Source organism: Pezoporus flaviventris, unplaced genomic scaffold, assembly GCF_033815535.1.
Source record: "Pezoporus flaviventris isolate CSIRO_AGI_PZ_B2104156 unplaced genomic scaffold, CSIRO_AGI_Pfla_v1 ptg000036l, whole genome shotgun sequence".
Classification (NCBI taxonomy): Eukaryota; Metazoa; Chordata; class Aves; order Psittaciformes; family Psittacidae; genus Pezoporus; species Pezoporus flaviventris.
Genome location: NW_026892584.1, coordinates 4,020,681 through 4,047,328, shown reverse-complemented (window position 1 = coordinate 4,047,328; position 26,648 = coordinate 4,020,681). Strand labels below are relative to the sequence as shown.

The 26,648-nt window shown below is 42.0% G+C and overlaps 1 protein-coding gene across 7 annotated transcripts in view; it reads left to right on the top strand.

Annotated features, from left to right (window-relative positions):
- Nucleotides 1-26,648, top strand: part of TEAD1 (TEA domain transcription factor 1) — a 162,249-nt gene that overhangs the window by 98,548 nt on the left and 37,053 nt on the right. For 4 of the 7 annotated variants that reach the window (XM_061462900.1, XM_061462904.1, XM_061462899.1 and 1 more), the window contains 3 exons: nucleotides 17,169-17,233; nucleotides 20,021-20,083; nucleotides 20,172-20,234. In XM_061462900.1, the coding sequence (XP_061318884.1) occupies nucleotides 17,169-17,233; nucleotides 20,021-20,083; nucleotides 20,172-20,234 (191 nt within the window). The remainder of the gene's footprint in view (nucleotides 1-17,168; nucleotides 17,234-20,020; nucleotides 20,084-20,171; nucleotides 20,235-26,648) is intronic. The other 3 variants (XM_061462905.1, XM_061462903.1, XM_061462902.1) reach the window with 2 other exon arrangements.

Sequence of the window (26,648 nt, the reverse complement as noted above, 5' to 3'; positions counted from 1 at the left end):
ATTATGTTGCAAGCAGCTGAACTTTAAATTCAAATTTGAATACAGTGAAACAAGACTCTCTCTCTTGAACTTTTCTTTTGTCCACAACTCCAAAACAGTCCACAAATGTCTGTCTGTCAATTCTCCCATCGCTTCTGCAGATTCTTTGCTCAGTGTTAACCAAACTGGAGGGTGATGCTCTTTAGGAAGCATAATCGAAGTTCCTTGAAAAACAAGGAGAGTGGGTAGGTGGGAGAGAGCATCTTGCTGGGGAAAGGCTGAGCATAGTCCCTGGGAGGTGAGGCACTAGTTCATTATTGGGACCCAGAGCCGTAGGAAACCAAGGTTCCTTGATCCTGCTGCTCTCAGAAGTACATACCTGTTCAGACCTAATGTTGGCAGCAATGCAAGGACAACTCTTAATTTAAGAGCCATCACTGGCAGGATGGACTATGGGCAGAAGATGACAGTTGGCAGCTCTTCAGCAAAAGCAGAGACTCAGGTGAGAGATCTTAATCCTGCCAAAGCATGGTCCCATCCCTCCCCTGTGCATTGTGTGCACATACACCACCAAGGACCTGCCTAGTAGGCGTAGATGAGTCTGACTGCATTCTCTCTTGTGCAAATACCTGGATATTTACACCTGTCTTTTGGTAGGCAGGAAGGAACCTTTGGAGGTCTTGCTTGGGAAGGTACAGAAAGAAGATGAACTGAGGTCTGATTTCTGTGGAGATGCACTTTCTCAAATGCACGAGTCAAAGAATTTCAGAAGATCAGCAAACAATTCAGGCATGAAAGTTTGTGAATTAAGTTTTAGAGCTTAGCTACACTCTTGAAAGACTTACACACATAGAAAGGTCTGATATCTTCACTTTTTTTTTGTAATCTGAAGAATAAAAAAGAGCCCTTTGTCCAGGTAAGAATGGCAAACAAAAGCCTGCTCTAAGGGCAGATGCTACAATAGAAAATAAACATTAGGATGGAAAGATCTGAGTTACTGAATTTTAAAAACTTATGCAAATTGGCTTACATTCTAATTGAAGTTTTTAATTAATCTAGTGGAAATGGAAAGATGAAGAAGCAGCCAAGGTTATAGTTTTCAAAACACTGTAATGACACTTGTTTTCAATAGATTTGGCTTTTAACAAGACTGGAGTATCAAGCACTGACAGGTGTGGTAGGCACCATGTATGAGTTTCTTCAGCTAGAAGTGAGTTTGCAAAGACTCAGGCAGTTCAGTTTCAGTCATGACACTACAGCAAGGCCCTGTATAGATTTGGAAAGGGGTTTGTCCGTATTGACTTAAGTTTATGGAAATAATTGCATTGGCTGTTTTCTGTTTCATCAAACATGTGCACTATGCACTTGAGTCTTCAGGTCTTTGCAGCAGTGGCTCTGGGGAAGTATTAATGTGAAGCATGAGAGTTTCTGAGGGACCATTTTTGTTACTCGCCTCTATGTTTCTTTCAGAAATGCTGCACCGTACCTGCAAGCTGAACCCAGGACACTGAGCAAAACTGTTTTTCTTCCTCCCACTCAGGATCTTGTTTCTGGTGTGCTTCCATATGTGAGCTGGAAGGGACAGCTCTGCTTTGAATTCAACATCTCCCATTTAGTTTTCATATTCATCAAAGGATTCAAGTTAACACCATTTAACAAGACACCTACTTTGAGGCTGTGGCTTTCACTGTAAATAAAAAAAAAAAAATGATGGGGACTATAAAGCATCCTGATGGTTCCACCTCTTTTAGCACCACTGTGCTCGACCTTTGCATAAATTCTGTGTTTCCCTTTTTTTTTACAACAAATGCAGTTGGGAACAGAAGTTCACTTGTAAGATTTTCTAGCTTTAATTCTCCTATTAAGAGTTGGAAAGGTCATTAACTTCAAGGCATTCTTTTGCACCTGTTCCCACTTGAAATCCTCATGCCTGTGTGTACAGCAATCCGAGACGCCATAGGAGAGATAGTTCTGCTTCAGGCTTTCAGAAGCTGTCCTGAAAGTGGCCTTTTGCCTTTGAATGTCCTTCTGGCATGGGGTTGTCATCTCTGCAAACCCACTGCTAGATGTGGGGCTGGTCTCCTGTGCCGGAAGCTGTCTGCTGCTCACTGATGTCCATACAGCAGGACAGGTACCTCAGCTGTCTGCTGGTGGGGCAAGTTGTATTTACAGGTACAGGAGGAACTTGAAAGTGGTTTTCCTTTTACCTTCTGTGTTCCTTTTAAATCTCTGTTTTCACATTCATATCTATTCCGAGAAATATTGTAGCAGCAATTCTTCCACTCCTCTGGTTGACTTTCAACAAGTGAAATGTTACTGTTTGGTAGAGCTGGGTTTTCTCATTGACATGGCGCAGTGTGCAGTAGGGGTGCAGCCTGAAGTATTACTGTTGACATCAGTATGATCAGTGTTGGGCCCCTGGGGAATGCTGCAGCGCAGTCTCCCATCTGGCTTAGAAATCAAGGAAAAGAAAGGAAAAAACCCAAATGTCTTAAGTCCAGGCAAAGGGCCACATGTGTTTTAATGATAGATATTTTTTAAAGCTTGTTTGTGTTTGGGTGATAATGTACTTTAGTATAGTAGGGGAAATGAGAAACTTCACACATGGCATCTGGAAATCCTTGTGGCTCACTACCCTCCTTGACAGCAATAATGTGGCTATAAATTTCCCCCAACAGAAAACATGTAACTGCATTAGCCATACCAGGAATAACCTTTCATTTTGTTTTAAATGAATGTGTTGTTTTAAGTCTCAGCTTTTTAATAGCTTCATATAAGCATTTGTGAGCCTCTGAGGTAAGTAAGTATATTTTTACTTCTTGTTCTTATGTCACAGAATCATAGAATCATTTAGATTGGAAAAGATCCTTAAGATCATTGAGTCCAACTGTTAACCTAAGGCTAACAATTCCACTACTTCTTATGGAAAATCAGCCTATGGCTCAATTTAGTGTCTGGAGGGCTGAGTACTGATACATTCATATTCATCTCACAGAAGATGAAAGGAATGTCTCTCTTTCAAGTACTCTGTATAAATCTCTGCAGCACTAACTTAATCTCTTTGTGCATATGTTACAGTGGTGCCTGGTATCGTGGAATTTCTTTGGAGGACCCAATGACCATTTCTGTGTGCCTTTTAATAGCAAAAACCTAGCGTGTGCTAAAATGTTGATAGTGGTGTGATTGCCAGGTTGAGGATGGATTTGCCAGTTGACTCAGTGAAAATACCTTCATGATCAATACATATGCTATTAAAAGATGACAATATCACAGAGTGCTTGGAGGTTTGTAAAACTTAAGAAATTTGGTGCCAGGTGGACGTGGCAGAAGTTAGGTACAGTATAGTACTCTGTACACTGCCTGTGTTTTGGCAAAGCACGAGATGACTGTTTCTGTGCTTGCATAGGCAGAAACTTGTGGATTAGGAAGGGGGATGCTGATTGCATTGCCACTCATCTGAAATACCCTTTTGCCAAGGATCTCATCTGAATTCATACCAGTTGTCAGAAGGCTGAAACCAGCTATACAGTATTTAACACTTCAAAGCCCTTTTTCATTATTTGGTCTCAGTTGCGTGCCGGTGAGGCTCAGGACCACTCCCTCACTCAACACTGCAGTTCTCTATGTGTTAAGATGCATCCAGCCGGCCACTGGCCAAGTTAGAAATAAGACGCAGGAGTCTTGTTCAGGGTTTTGTCTATTAGGAAGTAACACCAGCAAAATAACCTTCCCATGGCATGTGACAGCCTGTTCATTAGGGTAGAGTCTGAGATGGATTGGGCAGAAGGGCAGTGATCTTTCAAGCTGATTCAGTGTGGGATGGAAGGTTATCCTAGAAACAACTGAGGAAGAGGAAGGATTGGTGTTACTTGCCCTTACTGTTTAAGAAGAGAGGACGGGGAGAGAGGTGAGAGGAGAGAGGTGGAAGGGGAGAGAATGAAAGAGGGGAGAGAAAAGTGCTTAAAGAGCCCTCATTCAAAGAAAAAAGAAATCATTTTAAGCACCAGAGACTACAGATTTCCATATCAGCAGGTTAGACTGAACAGTTGATAAATTCACACGAGCGAACTAGGAGCTTGGTAGGAGAAATCACAAAGTGACATAAATGAATGTTGAAAGCAATTCCAGATCTCTGTGTATTTAAACTTTCCTTCTTTGTTACATGAAGTTGCCATACTCACAGCTCCTGCCAGTGTACCCGTCAAGGGTCTAGTGATGTTAGCTGGGGGGACTGTGCTGGAACATCTTCCCCCTGTCCTTGTCCTAATGCCAGCCCTGGGCCCACAGCACCCAGCAAGGTGTGCTGGAGCTGTGAAGCAAAGTCCTTCTGCTCCTCATGAAATGTCCATTGTTGCTGTCAGAACTAGAAGGCACTGTGGCTATTCAGTATAACTGCTGCATGGACACAGGCAGAGGGAAAGCAGGTCAGGTACAAAGTGGAACTGATCTTTCACACACCTTTTTCTCACAGTTTTTAGAGAACTAGCCTCTATAACGAGCAAAAACTGAAGGGAGTTTAGGGGACTCAACAAGGAAACACAGGAGAGCTGCAGCTTGGAAGACCAGCCTCCTCTTCCAGTCCCATGTCAACAGTGCTCAGCCACAAAACAACCCAACTGTAAAGTTTCTCTCCTACTGCATCAGGCCCAAATAAAGTGGGATTAAGAATTACACATGAAATTGTGTCTGCACTCCATTACTCGTTTATCCAAAGCAAACAAAGAGAAGGTTTCCAAAGGTACGCTTTTTGCATAAATGTTAAGTAAAGTAAAGGCATGAGCTGGGAAGCAAAAGAAGGTATTGATTTACTATAGAAACAAATAAGTGGTAAAAAGATTATAAATAACTAATTTTTCTTTTGGTTCTATGGCATGTCCTACCCCTTAAAAATTATTTTTAAAAGAGCCCTCCCATCATCCAGAGCAACTAATTTAGGTAAAATGGTTTATAACAAGAATTACAAATATTAGGACTCTGATGCATTTGGTGGATATGTGAAGCAAAATTTCCTTATGATTCTCTAAGACAATTCTGCAGATTTTTAAAGGCACAAATGGATGTTTTCAATGATAACAAAATCAGCAACATTTTATTTACACTGCTTGGGAGGTACCATGGACTGCTGGAGTAGTTGGAGACTGCAGAGCCTGGGGCAGAGGGGCAGGGAAGAGTCAAGCAGGCATTTTTCACTCTGATGAATAGGTTATGAGGAACACTTCCAAATTTTAACAAAATATCTTATGGTGCAGTATTACTTGGTTACTCAGCTCTTCATTGCTGTCTCTTGTAGCTAAGCTTCAAAATAAGCAGTGGTATCTTCTGTTCTTTATCAGCCTGTTGTGTTCTCATATCTGAGTTCAGGATGACATTTCAGGTTTCTTTTTCTCCTCATGGGCTGTTGTCCTTCACAAGTGCAGGGGTATTGTTCTCCACTTTAGCTGGAACATCGGAGACCCATATGGGGCCAGCAGGGGGGCAGGAACGGGTAACTGATCTCAACAGGTTCATGTCACATCTGGGAGTATGGACAAGTCTTTCTTTGGGTTTAAAAAAAAAAAAAAAAAAGAGTGAAGAGTCCCAATTTTCAGCATGCTGTGAAACTGGGTTTGCAAGAAATGACTTCTCCTGTAGCTCAAGTGTGTTGTGGGTCTCTCTTGTGGGTTTGTAAATGGAGCAAAATACTTATTGTACTGTAGCTAGAATGACATTGTTAGCTATAAAATCTCCACAAAATGTTACTTTGTGCTTGTGAAATAACTTGGAAACCAAGGTTAGTGTTGGATGTATCCCAAGCTCTCTCATATGCTGGTCAAACGTTTCTCCACTTGGCCCATCTGCTGTCAGAAGCTGTCATCTAACACAAACCAAGTCCAAATACCCTGGACATAATGCAAATTTAAATACCTCTTTGCACCTGCTGTGAAAATAAAGCATCTTAACTGCATGGGACACAGACACCAAATAATTCATAAGCTAAATAAACAGTTTTTTGCAAAGAGCTGTACGAAATGCCAGTGCAGGGTCTGTGGAGCTGAAAATGAAAGCAGCTGACGGGGTCCTCTCTCGCCTGCAGATGAATGCAATGCTCCCTCCCTGGGAGCTGTATGGTGGGACCCCATCCCTGGCTGCCGGCTCTGACATCCACCTGTTTTAAACAGCCTCTGGATCTGTCCAGAGGCCCCATCACTGAGCGAGAGAAGTGACCTGCTCTCTTAAAATCTCATTATAGTAAATGCTGAGCTGAGAAATCATGTCACAGCTTTTCCAGTTTGTAATGTCATCAGTGGAAGAAATTTACCTCCCCAGTGCCTCAGCTTTGCTTTCTATTAATGTTGCTATAGGGCATAGTGGAATATATCACCAGTCTGACTGCAGTCCACCCTTCAAACAAGCGAGGAGTTAAAAAACATTTGGCAGCACACACAGGTGTTTTAAAACGTGCTGGATTTCCAGGAGGTTGCTTGCTGTCTGCAAATTGGATGTGTGAGCTTTGCAAAGAGGGCAACCTCCATTACTTCTACAATTCATGTTTCACAGACAAATCTTGGTTGCTCTCTGCAGGAGTGGGGGGAGATCATCCATGGATGTTTCTGGAGTTTCTACATCTGTTTGCCTACTTGTGTGCACATACGGATGTCTTTCAAAGTTATATTTTATAAACAATATTCTGTAAGGCGAGTCTTTCATTATGTTACTTTGTGCAGCCATTTCTGAGTCTTTTAAGTACAATCACTGTATGCAATATGAATCTAGTCAAAAGAAGCTTGCAGTATTTCAAGCACCTGCCTTTTACAGTTCCTGAGTCACAAGCTTGTACTCAGAACCTCTACATCTACACCCAATTTAAAGCAATTTTGGGGGCTTTTTGATCATCTTTTTCTGAACTCAGAACACTTTCTGGGGCATATGCAGCTTAGAAACAGGTAATACATACAGTCTAAAATGCCTAGAACATTGTAGTTGTGTACTGTTTTAATATTAAACATGGAGGAAAAAGGATACTGTTGTAGTGATAATTGAAGTGGATGCCTTAAGGAATAAACAACAGAACACAAGCTAGTATCCAGAATTTCTCCTCTGCAAATAAGCGTTACTTAAACAATCGTAATTCCTTTAAAAATGAGCTTCATTTTTCCTAAGAGAACAAACAGAACTGAAGCCACCTACTGAGAAATTCTATTTTGCTAATTTTTATCTATTCTAATGCAAATAGTGGTTTTAATCCCCTTAACTCATCCATCATGCATGGCAGGTCAGCCAGCCCATTGTCTGTGTATTTGAAGGATTCCTGTCCAAATCAGACTTCATCAGTAACACTGGGCAAGAGTCTTCTCCTTTCTGAACTGCTCATGTTGCTGAAAAATTGCAACTACCTTGGAAAACAACACAGCAATTACATATGCACGTGGAAGGCACACGGGGATCTTCACAGATAGGTTACTGAGAGTTCTGCTCCTAGCAGGGGGAAAAAAGAAGAATGTCAGATTAAGGACATCTAGGTATTTGTATAATCTATTAAACATCTGTAGCTGATCCAGAGGGATGGCAAAGGTCAAGTTTGGGGATTTTTTTTTTTTTTCCCTATGGGGATTTCTTTGTCTACTCTGAAGCCTAAAAATTGCTGTTTGTTTTGAAATGCATTTTTGGTTGCAGCAAAACACAGTTTAGAGTAAGTAGAAAAGAATATGATTACATGGCAGAAAAAAAAAAAATCCATATTTTTGTAACATTTAGATTTTAATTAAATTGAGCTTAAAGTAAATTGTAAAACCTTCTTTTGTTGAGACAACTGATACTGACAAAATATTAATTAATGAATATTCAGTGAGATCTCTGGATCACTTCTCTCTCTTTGAAATACGTTCTGCCTGTGTTTTTAAAAACTCAGAAGAAAATTAGTAAACATTGCTTATGTGGAATACTTCCCAGTATGAAGACCTGCCAAACACAACCCAATGCATTGCATTAGTGTCAATGAAGACTTTTGAACCAGATGTGTCTATGGGTCTTTTTTGTTGCTCTCTTTAAAAGTGAAGCAGGGATAAAACTGAAAGAGTAAGACTTCACATGAGGAGAATATCTTTCCGTGCTATTATTAGGTCATTTCCCTTTTGCTGTGTAAATTAAATTGTGGTATTACTTCAATCTGGGATCATTTTATTGTTGTTGTTTTTAATACAACACACAAAACATTCTTTTCTTTGGAAGTATCATTATGATATAACTTCAATGAGTCATTGTAATTGTTTCCTTATTAGCATCCAAAGGGATTATTTCAGTTATTTTGTTTCTTGGATCTCTTCTCTGTCCTCTTGGGCAACCCAGTTACAGTATACTTTGCAGGCAGTTAATTTGTGTATAATAATACTTAAGTGGCTTATTGTAATCTTGTATGTGTGTCTGAATACACACACACACCACTAGGGCAGTGCTTACAAACCATTTTAGGAACCCTCCAGTCTTTGTCTCTTCCCGGACCTGTCTTGGAATGGCCACTTTTGTGCATGTTTCCTACCCAAATTTAGAGGCAGAGCCTTAGCTCTGAAAAGATTTGATGCAGAGTCAAGCAACAAGCTCCCTAAGACACTCTGGTGTATTTTTTTGCCCCCTTCCCGTTCCCTGGGGAGCTGTGGGGGGACCTGTGCCCTTGGCTGTGGGTGAGCTAGGTGGCCCTGGCCCTCTGACAAGCGTCCATGCAGAGAGATGGGAATCCTGTGCTCGATGCAGGTTTGAGGCTGATTATTTTCATTACAGATCAAGTGAAAAGCAGCTCCCGTTCTCTTCCATGGGGCTGGAGGACTTATCTGCTGCCTTATATTTCCATTATTAAAGGCTGGCTAAAATGGAGTGCTTCCACACATTTGCAGATTTGGACTAGGGAATAGTAAATTCCCTAGGTAGGCTCTCCCCTCTTTACTTTAAGGCATTACATATATTCCTGCTTGAAGAGATTAAAAAAAAAAAAAAAAGAAGAAAAAAGTGGAGGGGGATCAAGGGATTGTTTGCACTGGCTCACTTGGCAATTAAAAATACGTAAGTGAAAGAATTGCCATGATCTTGCCCAAAGGGCTATAATAAATAACATCCTGCATAACTAGTGCATAAAGTGTGCTCTATGGTTTTGAATGAAATTACTGTATTTGTTTTTAGGGTTGTTGGTTGGGCTTGGTTTTGTTTCTGGGTTTGTTGAGGGTTTTTTTCAGGATTGTAACAGTGGGAATACAAATGGGTTTATGTTTCTGTAATTGCGGTAAACATATTTTAAAAATCACTGTTTGATTAACTGTAAATATTACCAGTTCAGAGGTTAAATGCTGTTGCTGAAGTCATTCAGGGAAATCCAGAAGAAGTGTAAATACGGTAGAAAAAGCTAAACAATATGGCAAAGGAATATTTGCTGACTTAAGAGTGCAGGATCAACACCAATATTTTTCCAGTGATGCTAAACCTCTTGTAACTGCTAAATTGGATTTGTAGTTGAATGAAGTATCAGCTGCTGTTGGACAAGCCCATAAAGGCTGGACGGCTGGCCTTTTGTAGGCAGGGCTTAAAGGACGATTGATATGTTTTAGCACTTTTGGGATTATTGTGATTAGGAGGAAGCCATTCTGAATGATAGAGAAAAGGGTGTAAAAAACACAGTCCACAGCTGGTAAGCAGCATGTGTTTGCTATAAGGAGAGGTCACGACTAGTTGATCCTGCTGGTTCTGGCGTTGATTGACAGTCAAGAAAACTTGATATTATGAAGCAGACCCTTCTCTCCCCCCCCCCCCCCCTTCTTTTTTTTCTTAAGGAAATGATGTCTTTGTTGTGTAAAGCCAAAGTACTTTCAAAACCTGGAACACTCACCGGTTGCAAGCTAAATAAATGTTCAGAGACACAGCTGCAAATTTGGAGTTGTTAAAATATCATCTAGAAATTAGTATTCAACCCATATCTGTGCGAACACTAAATAGGAGTTGCAGAATTAGCTCTGGTGTTTCTGTGTTTGCCTTTTTCGTATGTGTTAGTCTTAACTAAAAGCGCTCTTTGTTATATAGTAGAAAAATACGTGCTGAATATGTGGAGATTTTGAGTTTGCTGAACTTGTTAACTATTATACCTCTGGTACCTGTAAGATATTTGGCGAGGAATAATATGTGTAAAAAACATTTTACCATCTGGAAAACAGTTTAACAATTTTATTTCTATTAAACACCTGCCCCAGCAAACATGTAGGCTACTGCATCTTATCTCCGCTACCCACTTGGAAACCTAGAGCTTCCTTTTTTCCCCCCTTTTCTTTTTCTTTTGTAAGCGGCCATCCAAAAGCTCGCAAATGCACATTTAAATAGTTGGATCTCTGACTCTTTTTTTAGTGGGGCTGTACCTCTTTCAAAATTTGAGTTTAGCATACCACACAGGAAAGAACACAAGCTTGCCAACTCCCGCTGAGCGTTTTTTCAAGCCTGTGAAAAGAATGAATTATTCAGCAGTAAGCATGCTTACAGCTGGCCATTTGGGAGCTTTGATGTGCGAATCAGGCGGTTGCATGAATGCCCTTATTGTCATGTTATGTGTACACAGTGTGTGAATTATTGAAAATAGTGAGGCCTGAGCCTCATCTGGTAGAGATTACAGTGCAGGCATGCTGGGTGAAGGTCTGTAATTGAAAATCCCCAGATGCTGTTTATTTGGCCTCTGTCACGTGGCCTTCTGCAGAAAGCTTGTCTGAACAAAATGCTGCCCGCCTGGGAAGCGCCGCCCAGCCCCCTCGGCAGCCCTCGCAAGCCCAGTGTGCGCACGACTTAAACACCTGCCCATAATATTTTTAAAAGCTTAAATTAGATTTGCCTATAACGTTTAAATAGAGGATGCCTTACTTAGGGGTTTAAACTGCTTAGCCAGTTGTTGACTTGCAGAGCTCTTTTATCTACAAGAGGCTTTTTTGTTAGCCAATTTAGCTGTAAAGCAGCTTCGGAAACCGGCACTGGCAAATTTTAGGCGAACTCCCCCAAAGCCGGATATTCTGCTGGCAAAGCGCAGCAGAAGAGCACCAGGGCTGAGCGCTGCAGCACAGCAGCCCTTCCTCTGCAGACCGCGAGCCCAGCTGCCCAAGGGCCCCACGGCCACCTTCTGATGGACGAAAGTGTTCAAACCAAACATGTCCCTGCAGACGATGGCCGCATGCGGACCCTGCAATGTCGGGTGGGATCTGGATCTGGCCCATGCTCAGCAGTGAGACAACGGGCTCAGTGCCACTCACAGGAGCTGTCTTGGGAGAGCCTGAGGTGCAGCGAGCTCATCAGCAGGCTCCTCACCAAGCAAAATTCCCCTTAGCTCTCCAAATTTGGCCCCTGGGCACACGTGCAACACTTTGCAATCACCAGGCTGTTGTAGCACTTTCAAGCAGAGGCAGCCAGGGATGGAGTTTACCATAACCAGCTGAAAAGCTTTGCCATGAGCAGGAGGTAAATAGTTTGGTGCTGGTCTGTCCCTAGGCTTTGCACTCAAGAGGCAAAATACCTGTGTCGAGCCAGAGTCTCTTAGAACTTGGGGGAATTCACAGTAAGCCACTATCTGAAAAGAATGAACTTTTCTACTTGATCATTACTTGAATTATTTTGCGGAGTATGAAAACTTTTAAAAATCAGCTCTCCATTTTCAAATTGCTAACCAGCTTGGTTTCCCACACTCGCCTATTTTTATCACATTTAGACAGTGCCTATTACTAGGAGCTGGGAGGGCAGAGGTTTAAGTTGTGTCATTAATGTTCTAAATAAAGACACCCACCTGCCATGCAGCCAGTGGCTCCACAGGCTTGCGATGCACAGGCTTGCTGCCCTGTTGCCAGTGGGGACTGGGTTTGAGCAGCAATGCCTGTGGCTGAGACCAAGGGAAAGGGATCTGGCATGGCTGGGGATATGTCCACAGCTCATGTATGTCTTGGTAGAGCTGCCTGTGGTGGCCTGGTGGCTCCTGTGCAGAGGAGATGGTGCCATTTGTGGCATGTGAAGGGGTTGCCAGTTATGGCCTCCTCACTCAGGAGGTGATTTTCATACTGGGGGCCTTGCCTGTGCTGGGCAAGTGGGGCCAAACCCACCCTCAGCAGCAGCAGTGGCACCTGAGATCCTGTTGCAGACCTTTGTGGGGGCTGATGCTTGGATGCCTTAGGCTGTTTTTGGAAATAGCATTAGCGGGGGAGGCCTCCATGCACAAGGCCCCTCTGTAAGAGCAACAACTGCCTTCCCTGAGGAGAAGCGGGTGGGAGCAGCCTCTCTGCAGCTTTGCAGCTGCTTCTACTTATTTTGAACAAGGGCAGAAATGTCAGCCCTCCATGCTGCCTGCGAGGTGTCCAGGATCACCACACACCCCCTTGTTTAGGGTGATACTCCTCAGGGATATGGCAGTATTTTGGGAAGGTGAGGAAGCCTGTATCCCATTGCTTGGCAGAAGCAGGGCTGCCCTGGGGGCCCAGTCAGATGTTTCCTAGCTGAACCCCCATTTTACTTTCTGCCACGATTAAAGATGTTCAAGGCCAGGTTGGACGAGGCCTTGGGTGATATGATTTAGCGTAAGGTGTCCCTGCCCACGGCAGGGGGGTTGGAACTAGATGATCTTAAGGTCCTTTCCAACCCTAACGATTCTATGATTCTATGTTCTGTTGTGTACAGTGCCTCTACGTCAACACCAGTGGATGGAGAACTAGAGTTTGCAAATGCACTAGCAGTAAAGAAGAGCATGACAGATAAAAGGATTTAAAAGGGAAAAAAAAAACAAACAGCAAAACACATAAACCCCCTCCAGCAAGCAAACAAAACACACAAGAAGAAGCCTATATAAAATATTTGTTGTGGTCCTCTCCAGATCTTTTCAAAACCCTTGGAAAATATTCTTGTGATGTGAAGATGTTTTATCTGATTGTGCCCTTCCCCATGTCTCTCTTTGGTACCTGAATTGAAACATTCAAAGTAGAGACTGTCGTAGTGGATGACAAGAAGGAGCTGAACATTTATAGTTCATAAAATTGACCTCTTCTGCCAGGCAATTTTTCAGAGATATATGACAGGGAGGGAGAGAGAGGGAGGATGTGTATGGAAAGTATTTCCATAGCTGAGCTCTTCTTAGAGAAAAACAGATCCATTTATTAATGAGTGTTTTTTACCCTAAGGTTTCTAAAGGGCAATTAAAGAAGTTCCTTGAGCTTCATTTTGTATAAAGCTTTTCTCATTCCCAAGAACAGGAAAGGGTGTTTTAGCCTTTTTTTCTCTAAAATCTTCTCTGGGCCACAGCTGATTGGGAGATAAGATCTTTTCTGCTAGTGTCTGTTGAGGTTGGTAAAGAAGAGCACCAGTTCCGGTAGATAACGGAAAGGCTGTAAACTTGTAGTCAGGGACATCTAGCTTGTATGTTAGGCAGTGCTTGTTTTTTGTGTTTATGGCTTTTGGTAGTCCAAAACCAGGATTTATTTCTTTTCAGATCATTGTGTCTGGGCAGAAGGTATTTAGTGAGCTTCATGAGACTACAGTATCTCCTGCTCTCATTAAACCTGCAGCAAGTTTCTTTGCTGTGTTGAAAACTTGGCTGTAAGGAAAACATAAGGTTGTTGTCTCGGCCACTTTGCATGGTTTCTTATAGAGTTCCTCCTCCTTCTAGGTAAAGTCAGACTATTCCACCCTCTTGACTCTTCTCCAGGAAGGCTTCAGATAGACCTCACCTTAAGGGGAAGCGATCACTTTGCAAAACCACAATCTTGTTAGTCATACCCCTGCCAGGCTAGACAGTGACTAAAGAACCCCACCTTGGTTTGAGCCAGAGCACTTCATGGGTGGACTGGGGCTCAACTAGAGATAGCACTTGGCCGGTATTTTGAATAATACAGTCTAGACTTTCAGTGCTTGATGTTCTTTATAAAGCTACTTTTCCTGTCAAGTGCCTACCAGGGAATCTGAGCTTTCCTTCAAAAATAGGTTTTTAGCTCTCATGACTGGGAAGAAATCTGTAGAACCTCAGCTACAGCTGAGGGATGCATGGGACTGGCTTAATTGGCAAGGGATGGCTGGAGTGACCTGTGCTTGACCATGTATCTGAAATATCTTCAGTGTAGACAGAGGGATGAGAGATGGGAACACATCTTTTACGTTACCTTGTAGAGCAACTGGCTCCTAATGAGGACAGCCTGACAATGCTTTTTGCACCAGAAAACCTACTCTGGGTGTTTAATGTATGCACATACTTCGAGATATGCAAAGAAGGAGGGGGGACATTCCCTAATTAAACAAAATGTGCTTTCAGAAATATGAAAATGTTCATACCAATTACTGTATTGAAGACAGCAGTAATATGGTGATCTATGAATCTGACCAGATCTCAGAGGCTTGCTGTTGCAGGCTAACACCCCTTTGGGCTCCATGTTGGCAGGTGGTAAAATTCATCTTCCTGATTTTCTTTTCGTTTTTGTGCACCTCCACTTTCTGCTAGCCCGGTATTCATTAGAGAGACACTGCAGAAGCATAGAAAGTATCAAACAAGAAGGTTTTGTAAAACTCTTGTCCAAACCACATTTAGTATCACGTACTTCATTGTATACCTTTCCTTTCCCTTCTCATTGCTGTGGCGTCAGGCTCTCAACCTCTCCTTGGTTCCTTTTCCCAAACTGTATAATGTTTTTCCACTGTAGAACTTTTCCATCTACTATAAATGAAGAGTAGAGAAGCTCTGTTTCTGTCCATGCCCAACACCTGCAAGTGAAGCTGCCATCCTGGCACTGTGAGGTAGCTGCTGTTGCTGCAGAAGGTGATAGAGGGTGTTGTGGTTTAAGCCCAGCCAGTAACTCAGAACCACGCAGCTGCTCACTCACTTCTCCCCCGCTCCCCCCTCCTTCCTTCCCCCACTCCTGGAGGGGTGGGGAGTAGAGTTGAAAGAACGTAACTCCCACGGGTTGAGATAAGAACAGTCCAGTAACTAAGGTATAACACAAACCACTGCTGCTACCACCGATAGCAATAATGATAAGGGAAATAACAAGGGAAGAGAATACAATCACTCACCACCCGCCAACCAATACCCAGCCCAACCCGAACAGTGATCTAGCCTTTCTAGGTAACTGCCCCCAGTTTATATAGTGGGCATGATGTGCTGTGGTATGGAATACCTCTTTGGTCAGTTTGGGTCAGGTGTCCTGTCTCTGCTTCCTCCCGGCTTCCCCTCCTCCCTGGCAGAGCATGAGACTCAGGAAGTCCTTGGTCAGAGTAAACGTTACTGAGCAGCAACTAAAAACATCGGTGTTATCAGTGCTGTTCCCAGGCTGAAGCTCAAAAACACAGCACTGCACCAGCTACTAAGAAGGAGAAAAATGACTGCTACTGCTGAACCCAGGACAGGGACAGCCACCACGATGAAAACAAAATCTCCATATTTGAAGTGAACAGTTGGATTATGAGAAAGAATATGAAAATAGCGAGATGCAGAAATCGAGTATTCCCTAGTTTCACCCCATGAACACAAGGCTTTTGTATTTATGGGGTGAATGCAAATTGCAATGGGCACTACAGGCTGCAGAACTTCTGTCCAGCCAAAAGACAAGGTCTTTGCGTGAAATTAGGTAATAACTAGCTGCTCCTCTGTTTGTGTATGGAAATCCCCCTTTTGTGTGCAGAAATGTTGCTTGTTTGCATAAGTGCTCACACAAAATTTACCTCTCAAAGTTTTTCCTGGAGAGACCTGCTGAAGAGTTACAAACCTCACATTCCCATTATTGTGACATGTTGTGGGAAACCTGGCGCACAGTCCAGACCGAAACAGGGAATCTGAGAAAGCATGTTGATATTTCATATTCTAGTACCGTTTTAGCAAACAATCCACCTAAGAGACAGGAGCCATGAGACATTTGATAAAAAGGGTATAAAATAAGTCCCAAAGGGAGAGACAGAAGAAAAGAGGAAAATGAAGGTCTAGTTTGACTGTGTTCAGTCTTCCAGTCAAGAAAATGCTGTTTAGACATAGGCAGGCTACTTCAAAACTTACCCGTCTCTCCCCCACAACATCAGACTGAAAGTTTGAGTCCCTGGCTGATATAATAACTTTCTGCATTCCACAGCTATGTACTCATCCGTTTTAAAATAACCTGGTGGGTGACAAGTTATTTTCTTAACCTCCCCATTTTCAGCTTGCTGCTAAATCAGTTTTCTCATTTTCTACACACAGGCTGCTTATCCCCTGTACTGAATGCAAGTAATTCCATAACTTAGTACTTGTTGAACAAGTATATTTAAGTTATTACAGCTTATGGAGAAGTAACATAATATGAAGTGAAAATAAACAGGGTACCACATAAAACTATGTCATCTTCCATGTCAGCAATATTTAGGAAGGAAATTATTTGGAAAGAAAACATTAGTTTGTATTAGGTAGCATAATGTGTGACTGAAGAAGAGTCAAATAGCTGTTTTAGAAACTTGGAAATACTATACATTTCCAAGAGAAATAGAGCTCTGAATAACAAACCACAGTGTTGATCAGCCCCACTGCAGCAGGAACTTAGGCACACCGCAGGGTGACCACTCTTATGCGTAGAGTTTAAGGGTGTGATTGATAACCTGCTGAACTGAGGCAGTGATTTCTGTCAGTGGAGGAGGCAGAGGGCTTCCCAACAGTAAGGGCAGATTTTGCTGTCCTCCTCATAGAATTAAAACTTGGAGAAAAGCTGACGCAAAACCATAGCATCTGGGTGATTGGCGCTTTGGCTGAAGTGGCACACAACCTTCTTATGAGCAGCTGCTTCTCCCAGCAGGGGTCCAGGTGGGCAAGGAAGGCAAACACCACCCCATGCAGTCGGGAGCAAAGCCACAGAAGCTCAGACCTTGTATGAGCTCCAGCATGGGGAGTTCTCCAGCAGGAGACCATCCTGGGCACCAGCACTGGCCAAGGAGGTTTCCCTGTGCCTGCAAACAGCTGCAGGATTTCATCAGGAAAACACTGAACCCATAGTCCTCTACATAGTTTGTGTGGCAATGTCTGTTAAGGAGAGGGAAAAGAAATACTGGTGAAAAATGAGAAATATTGATAAACAGTTTGCAATGGAAAAGTGGAGTAGGTGTGAGAAGACATAAGCCTCATATGCATGGAGCTCATGTTTAAATGTGGTGTTTTGATGGTGTTTATCTATGTGAAGCCGCTTGTCCCTTATCATTAATTTTCTTTGTTTCAGGTAGGAATGAATTGATAGCCAGATACATCAAACTTAGAACAGGGAAGACACGGACCAGGAAGCAGGTAAAATAACCCAGTGGGGAAGTATGCATGTCAGTGAATGACAAAACATGGCATTTTTGGCTGCAGTGGCTGTCTGTGCTTCAGCTCTGATGAGATGATGTATTGACTTCACTGTTCAGATTAAATACATGTTGTTTAGAAAATATTTAAAACTGTGGCTTCTTTATGTTGCACATCATTTCAGTGGCAATTTGAGGATGAATTTTTTTACTAACCTATGTATACATGAAGCTATTATCCCCTGCATTTGGGGGAAAAAGTGACAGAAATTGAAGCAGAAGCATGAAGCATTGTGCCTTATTTCTTCATAAGGACAATTGCAGAATATCATGGTTATTTTAAGATGGTGAATAATGTAACTTATAAAAGTCCAGATAATTTGCCTATATAATAGAGGTTATGATCCCTGGATATGAGAGGTAAATAAATAAATAGCTATCAGGACTGATCATAATCATGCTCTCAGCTCATGGGCAGTACTTGCTACGGGATGAAAAAATAACACAAAAAAATCCCCTAAGAGCCTTCAGGCTCCTGGTCTGTGACCACCATAAGATTTCATTCATCAAAGAGTCGGAATAAACCTCTAACCAGTCATAAGGGGTTTTTTTGAGATGATTACTACATGACCATTAACTTATACAACTAAATCCTTCATAATATCCATGGTGATCAGCAGCCTCACAGAAGGCACACACTCCGTGTAGTTCACGCAGTGGTTACTAAACCTTTACACTGTTTAAAATGCTTCGCAAATCACAGAGTCCCATTGCTTTCTCTAACATCAGGTGCAAAATTCCCCTTCACCCCATCCATGTATGTGACAAAGGGGAAGGCAGAGGCTCATACACTTGCATGCTCCGTGCATTTTGAAGTACAGGAAAAGGTGATGCTGAGTCGGCATGCACAAAGGTGGCCAGCTGCCAGCGCTTGGATTTAAAGCACTTTGAACTGGGTGATATTTTGCCGTGGGTGGTATCCTTTGTCAGTCAGGAAGAAAACATATGTACAAGGGATGAAAAAATTATGAGAAAGGAAAGAAACTGCAGCAAGTGGAGAAGGAACAAACGAAAGATTGGCAAAGAAATCTGAAGCAAAAGACAAATTCCCAAGTTCTGCCCTGCTATGCCCGTGCGAGCTCCAAGAGTCAGGAGTTACACTGGGATATTAAAGTTGCATCATGAGTCAAACTGCAGACCTTGGGGCTAGATTCTTGGCCAGCATGTGTTGGTAGAGCTGTGGTGAATCCAAGGAGGCTGTGGTGTCTTACATATGTTCTGCCTCCATACTTGTACAAACCTCCATAGCGATTCATAAATCACTTCAGATCAAGCGTTTAGAAAAGTTTGATTGTCATTACTTTTGAGTTTCAACTGAGCAGTTTAATGTTACTATTGTGCTTCTTTGTATAACCTTTACCACCACTAATATCCTACTGAAAGCAAAACAAATGAACGAGTGTGAAAACTTCATCTACATGTTTGACTACAAAATTGCTTAGTAAGCAACAGTATAACTGAATTACTGCAAACCATTTCCTGTGTTGCTTCCTGAAGAAGTCTGAAGGTGGCCTTCAGGGGCTGTGTTCATTTATGCGTTACTGTTTGTTTCCCTACTAAAATACAGGCTTTTTGTTACTATTGTCATGGAATAGTCTTCTAGAGGGAGGAAATCAAGCTTTGTTTCTCCTTTTCTTTTGCTTTGTTCTTTCCCAGACAGGACCTATAACTAACTTAGGAAAAATATGCAACATCTGATATGGTATGCCTTGGGTCAAACAGGAGTAAGAGATTTCTCTTTAGCAGTTGTTACCATAACTGCAGGTTTTAAACTTTCTCGCACAGGGCTGTAGGATGCTGAGTGCTGCCGGGCAATGCTTGCAGCAGCATCGTTAAAACCTCATCATCAATAGAATGGATTTCAGTATGTGCCTGAGTAATCAGAAATGTGAATTTGGGTCCAGACCCTTAGCTGCACAGACAACATGAGGCAATGGCCAATAGCTGGTCTTGTGCAGGACTGGGTTTACACAGGTTTGTTACCAAAATGTAATGACAATGAGCCAAACCTGGACATCATTCAAGTTGATGTCAGTTACTGGTCCCCACTTATGTGTGTTTTTTGTGGGTAGACTTGATGCTGAGATTACTAAGGAAGCCAGCACAGGTTCAGGGACCTATGTTGTGTCAGTATTTTATCATTTGTACCAGAATTTAAAGCATTTCAAGTGGGGGCAAAATACAGCCTGAGGCTCCTCATTGGAGCTGCAGAACACGATAAATAATGAATAAAACTTCTTGGTGCCAAGTTATGTCTCAAGCCTAGTGGCAAATGGTCAGAGAGGGCATCTGCATCCCCTGCAGATGTGGTAGAAATCCTGTGAGCTCCCCGCATGAGATCGCAGAGCCTGACCACGGAGGAGATTGGTACCAAAGCACGTGGGCTGTGTCCAACTGTGAACTATGTCTTCTGTCTCGTAGCTGAATGCACAACCTGGTGGAGTATACCTTTGTTTTTTTTTACTCTTTTTTTCCTCTTAATCAAGTCACTGCAGTGATGACCTGTATTGTTAAGCCTCAGTGCTAAGAGATTGGTATCTGGCTGGGAATGTGGTATCTTTAACAGCAGAGCTTACTGAAGATGCAAATAACTTCCTCCCTTCAGAAAAGTTTTGTGGGTTGTTTTTGTTTTGTTTTTTTTTTTTTAAGTAGATGTTTTAAATTTGATTTGCTTTTTGTTTTTCTTTTGTTTGTTGTTTTTTTCCCCCTATAAACCTGAACAATGTAGGTGTCTAGTCACATACAGGTCTTAGCAAGAAAGAAAGTTCGAGAAATTCAAGCCGCCATTAAGGTACGTTTGGCTTGCCCAGTTGTAGGGGGCTTTTCATCTCCATGGTTACAGGCTTTTCCTTTGTTTCCTCCCTTCCCCTACCCTGCAGGTGTCTAGTCACATTCAGGTTCTTGCCAGAAGGAAATCTCGTGATTTTCATTCCAAGCTGAAGGTATGCGCTTTTCTGCTTTTGGGCTTGTGGTTGCTATGCCTGTCCCTTCCTCCTCCCCGCGGTGATGGGTGAGCGCCTGGTGCTGCTGTGCCTGTAACCTCGTTTTCCTGCATGTGGTAGCTGTCTGCGTCTCTTTGTGTTTAATCTCCAGTTTCTGCACTAGCATCCACATTAAAAACATTGTTTTAACACTGTCCAAATGCAAAGTGCACTACTCTTTGTAACAGCTCGGCACCTAAACCTGATTTTTAACCTATTAGTCTATTTCATTTATATTTTTAACAGTTGAGTGCTAGAAGTGTATTTAAATACATGGGGGTTTTATACAGTCGTGTAGGCACTTTTTCTTTTTTGCTTTTTCCAGAGGGGGAATTGGGGTAATTGTTTTCCATTCCCAAATGTTTTTTGTCTGTGCTTTTGAAATGCCATCAAGAATACTTAAAATAGATTGTTTATTCCAAGTGCCAGAGAGCACAGCTCATCAAGATTGCTCAAACTGTAAGGTGTTTCTAGAGTATAATCTAGTATCACCTCCAGTTACATGCTATTTACAAGATTCCCTGAAATTATTTTTTTTTAAAGTAAAATATTGGCATTTAATCTTTGAAGAGCCTTAGTCAGAGTCCTGTTCAGGGAATATTAAGTATGTTTGCTTAATCTGACATGATGAATTGTACATGTCCCTGTTTTCCCTGCTTTCCGGAAAGAAAAATATGTTCTAAGGCTAAAAAGAAACTCTTGGAAATGCTTAATAGGGGTTTCTTGGATTGCTTTTTTCAAGATTTCCAGCAGAGATTCTGGGACCTTTTTTGTTTTGTTTTTACATTATTTCAAAGTGGAAGAGGGGGTTTTGCAGATTTTGCTGTTGACTTTTTCCCCTTTTTAATAACAAGCAAAGGAACTTGTAAATCTTTTACTTCCCTCCCTTTTTCTTTTTTGTTGATTTCCCCACACTCCTCCCCCCGAGATGAGAACAAGTCACGTTTTTGTTCTAGCTTAAAAGCAAAATGTTTCAGAAAGTAATTTCACAATACTAAGCGGTGAGCACTGCAGATGCTTACCAGGATCCTGGAACTGCAGCATATAAATAACAGCCTGGCTTTGTAACAGGCCTCCTTGACAGAAGCACTGGGTTTTTCATCCGCAGTGGGCAGCATGCTGGCAAGCTTGTATGGCTGTTGGTGGCTGGCTTTTTAGCTGCACTGGCTGAGCAGTTGGGGTTCATAAAGAACAACTAAGACAACTTAAACGTACTGCTTTTTAACCGAGGGTGCAATAATACAGAGATATGTGGCATTTTAAGCTTAAGTTGTCAATTCTTGATGCCTAAAATTAAGTAAGTAAATAGGTGGCCTTACTTTCAGAGATGCTCGGCACCAGCAGCTCTCAGAGAGTTTTATAGGACTGGTGAGCGCTCAAGGCTATGTAAATCAGGAAGCCAACTTTAATACCAAAAACCAGGCCTAAGAGCCTAACAGAAGTATTGGAGTTACAGTTCTAAAATATTTTCCTTTCTGGATGTCCAAAACAGCTTAAAATATGAAGACACTTACAAAGCAAAAAAAAATTATTTTTAAATACTGCTCCTGCTATCTGATTTTTTTTGAAGCTTTCCAAAGAAAAAAGAAGTTAGCTAAACCCTAATAGTATTGGAGACCCCTAGCCAAAATGCCATTTGCAGTAAATAGAGATCCAGATGGATTTTTTCATTTTAAGGAGTCACCTCAAGAAGGAAAGCTCTATTAGGGCAACAAAACACTTTGTAAGGGCTTCAGACCTTGCTTCCTTTTCACACCTGTCAGCGGGGAGCTGCTGTTTTGGTGCAATGAATTGATTGCTTCAGGAAGAGTCTCCCATCTCCACACCCCTCGTACTCTGCAGGGGCATTTGATTCGACTCTACAACTACACGGTGAGCATGGAGTACACACTGGTGACAAGGTTTGCCAGCCGCTGGCCTTGCCACCTTCCAGGCATCGCTGATGGCAACAAATGTCCCAGCCCTTCCCCAACTTGTCTTGCTGGCCAGCTGCCAGGTACTCATGCTGACTCCAAGACTTAGCTCCCCAGGAGCCCTGTCACAGCCCTGGTGACTCCTCCATGGACCCCAGCCTGAGGGGTGACCAGAAAGGGCAGGGGAGCCAGGCTTTCCCCATCCATCTCCCTCTTCCTTTTCTTGCCATTCTTAATGAAAGAGGTGCAATGGCATGACATCTGCCCTCCTGCACAGGACCCTTCCAGAGAAGTTGCAGCATCCCACAGACCTTGTTATCCCCACACAGAAGAGATGAAACTTTGATGCAAGAAGGTGCTGTAAGGGAGCTGCCTTTATGAGAAAGAGAGCCCTTGCTTTTGCTGCTGGGGAGCTGCAGTGTTACTCCCTGGAAGTGGGAAAAGCTGCTGAATTTGGACCCGAGATGGAACATCATTCCTCCAGACATTTTGTTGGTGCTCTTGCCTGGTTTTCTTATTATTTCTGTATTTAAACATCTGTATGGGCCAGTGTCCTTTGAAAACTGTCTGAGAGGGGTATCACTGGTGTGAAAGGAAGACAAGGTGAAAATATCTATGACTGCCAACTGTTTCAGTGGGGGTCATTTTGGCAGCAGCCTGGACTCCCCCATCAGCCTCCTCAGGAAGATGATAGAGCCTCATTTTTCTGGAGCTGGTGTAGTCCGTGCTTCCTCTTGAAGGATGACCAATACGAAGATACCCAAGGGAAGCACTGCTTCCAACCCAGGCCAATCTCATCCTTTTAACAATGAGCTGACACTTGCAATTACTCTCTAAAAGCTGTGATTGGTGGCATACAGGGGAGCGGTTGCTACTTAAAAAAAACCCATGCATCTGATGTCCAGTTCCCTACCTACAGTGTGAGTTGCAAGCATTCTGTGGATTAATGAAGAGATCCTTCATGCCACTTCACAGCTGTATGTTCAGTCAGCTCTGACCTGAGGATATCTCCCATGTTTCTTTCTCTTTGCCAACAGACATCCTCCCTACGCACCTCCCATGCATTCCTGAGGCCAGGTATTGCAGAGAAGCTGATTGCTCCTTGTGTGCCAGCGGTGCTTTAGTTGAGCTAATCACAGGCAGGGTCTTGAGGATAGCAGGGGTATGGCATGGAGGCTCCTGTCCCCCAGCTGACATCTGTTGCTAGTGGTTTTCTTCATAATGCTTTTTTGTACCGATCTTTTGGGATGTGGCCAATCTGTCCTGTTGACAGATCCTTAGTTCCTGGTCTCTTAGTTTGAGGAAGAGTATAACAATAACTCTTGTTTCCCAAGTATCTGCTGAGTTTATTTGATACCAAGAGATCTTTCTGTCTTGCCTTGGTCTGAATCCTGCTCATGGCAAGGGGAGTACTTGGGTGAATCTTCTTGTGTTTTCTTTGCAAAACCCAGATGGATGGAAGGATTTCAGAGCTATCTACACACATAGCATTAGATAGAATATTACTGAAGCTTACCCAGTAGATTGAAATCTCACCTGCATGCCATAGAGTCTGCATGGTCCAACAAAGTCTGTTTTCTTTGATGCCTGCAGTCACTCTGGATGAACGGATCCGTAGCCTGCAAGAAAGTGAAGATTTGCCTGTAAATGCTATTGCAACATTTCAAGACCACCAGTAGAGAATGTCCCACAAGCCCTTCCAGAGATGTTGTACTTTCTATTTTTTTTTTCTTATTTCAGGAAAATAAACTTGTTTTAGGGATTTTAATCTGATTTTTCTGAAGTTGTTAAAATCTTCCTGAAGTTAGAGGAATTTCATCTTATGAAAATGGAGAAGCTGAGATAAAGCTGTCCTTGGAGACAGATCTGAAAGGCGGCTCCTCTTCATGACATTTCCTTTCATGCAGAGGCTGGAAGAAGCAAAGCAGAATTTTTACACTCTAATGTGTTTCTGTGTCAAATACACCAGTCCATAGTGTTAGGTTGCAACATTTCCCATCTTTGCACTGTCAGGGAGCCAAAGTCAACTCTGTCCATTCAGGAGAAAAGATGGATTGGAAGCTGAGCATAAATAGAGAGTAAAGGTCTTCACAGCAGGGTGTACATCTATCTTAGACTTTCATTTCAGATATTTTTTCATAGTGCAAGATTAATTAGACACAGACAAAAAGAAACATTAAAATACCTACAGTTCATATGTATTGCATGTTTTAAAATCCATTATTCTTCATTCTGCATTGAGGGCTAAAAAGAAAATATTGTTGTCAATTATAAAATGCTAAAGATAGCTCTATACTTTTTAAATGAACAATGATAAAAGCCTTGAAATATTCCCTTTGATGTGAATGGAGTCTTCAGCATTTTGAAATACAATAAGATGGATTAATTGCTACTCATTAGGCAGCAAGTTGGGACAGCTTTGAATGCACATTCTCTTCTTGGCATTAGCTATTGCCTGGCTGAAATAGCCAGCTTTTGTATTTACTCCTGTCTTCTCTAATAATAAGCAAATTGGAGATCAGGGCTAGAAACACTGAAGTGCTCTCTATCTTTTGTCCAGAACAATTGTATATTGTCGTGATTTGTTTATCTTTTTTGAGCTACAGCTAATTATTGCAAAGTTTATTTGAATCAATACGAGATCTGAGCAGAAATAACATCTGCAAAATTGCTTATTAGGAACCTGGTTTATGTGTTAGTGTTACTGTAATATCCATTTTGTAAGCAAATTGTTGTTTCTTCTCTTACGTCTTTTTCTTATTATTTTATTTTTCCTTACAAGAAAAGTTTTGTATTTTAAATATTAGTACAGGTTTTAGGGTTTCTTGAATTAATACTGTGTTCTGTTTTGCTTACTTTTCCTCATACTCTGATTTTTTTTCTCCCAAAGCCATAGATAACATGGTATTCAAAGCCCCATTTATCATTCTAGGACAATAGTTTTTATTTTTTGCTGTTGAACTTGTTTGAACTGATTGAATTATTCATCTGTTTATGTTGGATTAAAAGAAAGTCAAGCACAAATCCTTTTGTGCTTGTCATGTAGAACTCTTACTTCATGTGGGGCTTTTATAGATATTAATAATTGGATGATACTGGGGAATTGTGATTATCTAATATAGCTATGTATTTTGCATTCCAAAACTAATGGGTGAAAAGTAAACCTCAAGGGCCTGATTCATTAAAAGTCATATAGTCTCCTTGCATTAGATTCTTAGCACTTCCACTCTTCAAAAACAAAGTGCTTGCAACTGCAGCCAGAAGCAGTTGGCTAAACCATGAGGCAGATCCTGATCTCCATTACCGTGGTGGCATTTTAGGGGTTTAGTGGAACTAGACCAGATTTCCACTCGTTATACTCTAAATCCACTTTGGTAATGTTCATTACTAATTATGTACCACAGTACAGAAGGACTGCTGCCTTCCCTTCCCCTTCTAAAAGAGAAGGCAGCAGTCTAAGAGTGCAGTCTGTTACTTAGCTGCAGTGTCATTCCTGGGCAGCAGCAATCCCTTCAGACCTCATAAATAAAGTAGCGTCAAGCCAGGCCAGGGCCAGATAGGACCTATCCAAGGAATACCTTAAGCTCCAGCAGCATTTAGTGATTCAGTAGGAGATAGTGTCCCCCCAAGCCTCTGCCGAACCTCAGCATGGGACTGTGCATCACCCTGGGCCAAACTCTTATTTTGCAGACAGCAGCGTAAACCTCATTGACCCAAAAGTATTTATTCCAGCTTGACACAGCAGCACAAGTGAGAGCGAAACCAAACCCTTTTGTCTTGGACAAGATAGGAAACCAAAGTCTTAACTATTTGCAGTCATTAAAAATCCCACAACGTTCCTGTTTAGAGTAGGGGTGTTAACCCATTTGTCCTGGCAAAATTCCAACCTGGGTAATTACCGTAATCTGCCTGTTTAAATTACCCCTGCCGTTTTAATTGGATATATGACTTCTCTAGCTGCCTAAACTGTGATGTAATACCATTGTGTGTTATTAATCAGTTACCAAGTTTCATCCCAGAAGCAGCTGTATTGCTGTGATAGGTAGAAAGACTCATTCCCTCCTGGTTACAAGCGTTCTCCGTTACAGCATAAAAAACCTCCAACATATACTTGGGTTTTTAAGTGGCAGACAAGCTAGTATTTCAGTTTAAATAAACAGCTTTAAAATGTGGTTTTCCCATTTGTTTTTGAAGACTATGAAGTCTGCCTGGTTATACAAGCACAGGCCACCACCTTGCAGCTCTCCAAAATGTTCCTGCAGCAAAAGGTACTCTTTTGGCAGTGGAAGTCAGGGCCTCTTATGTATTTGTATTTGATTTTGAATTGCATTTCTTTCATGTTTGAATGTGAAGATGCAGTTACTTTGAGAAAAACTGATCTTCCAACCATGGAGAGGTTCCTAAGTCTACAAAAGGTGAAACTTCCTGTTGATGTGTGTTGGCCTGAGGCTGTTGATGTCCG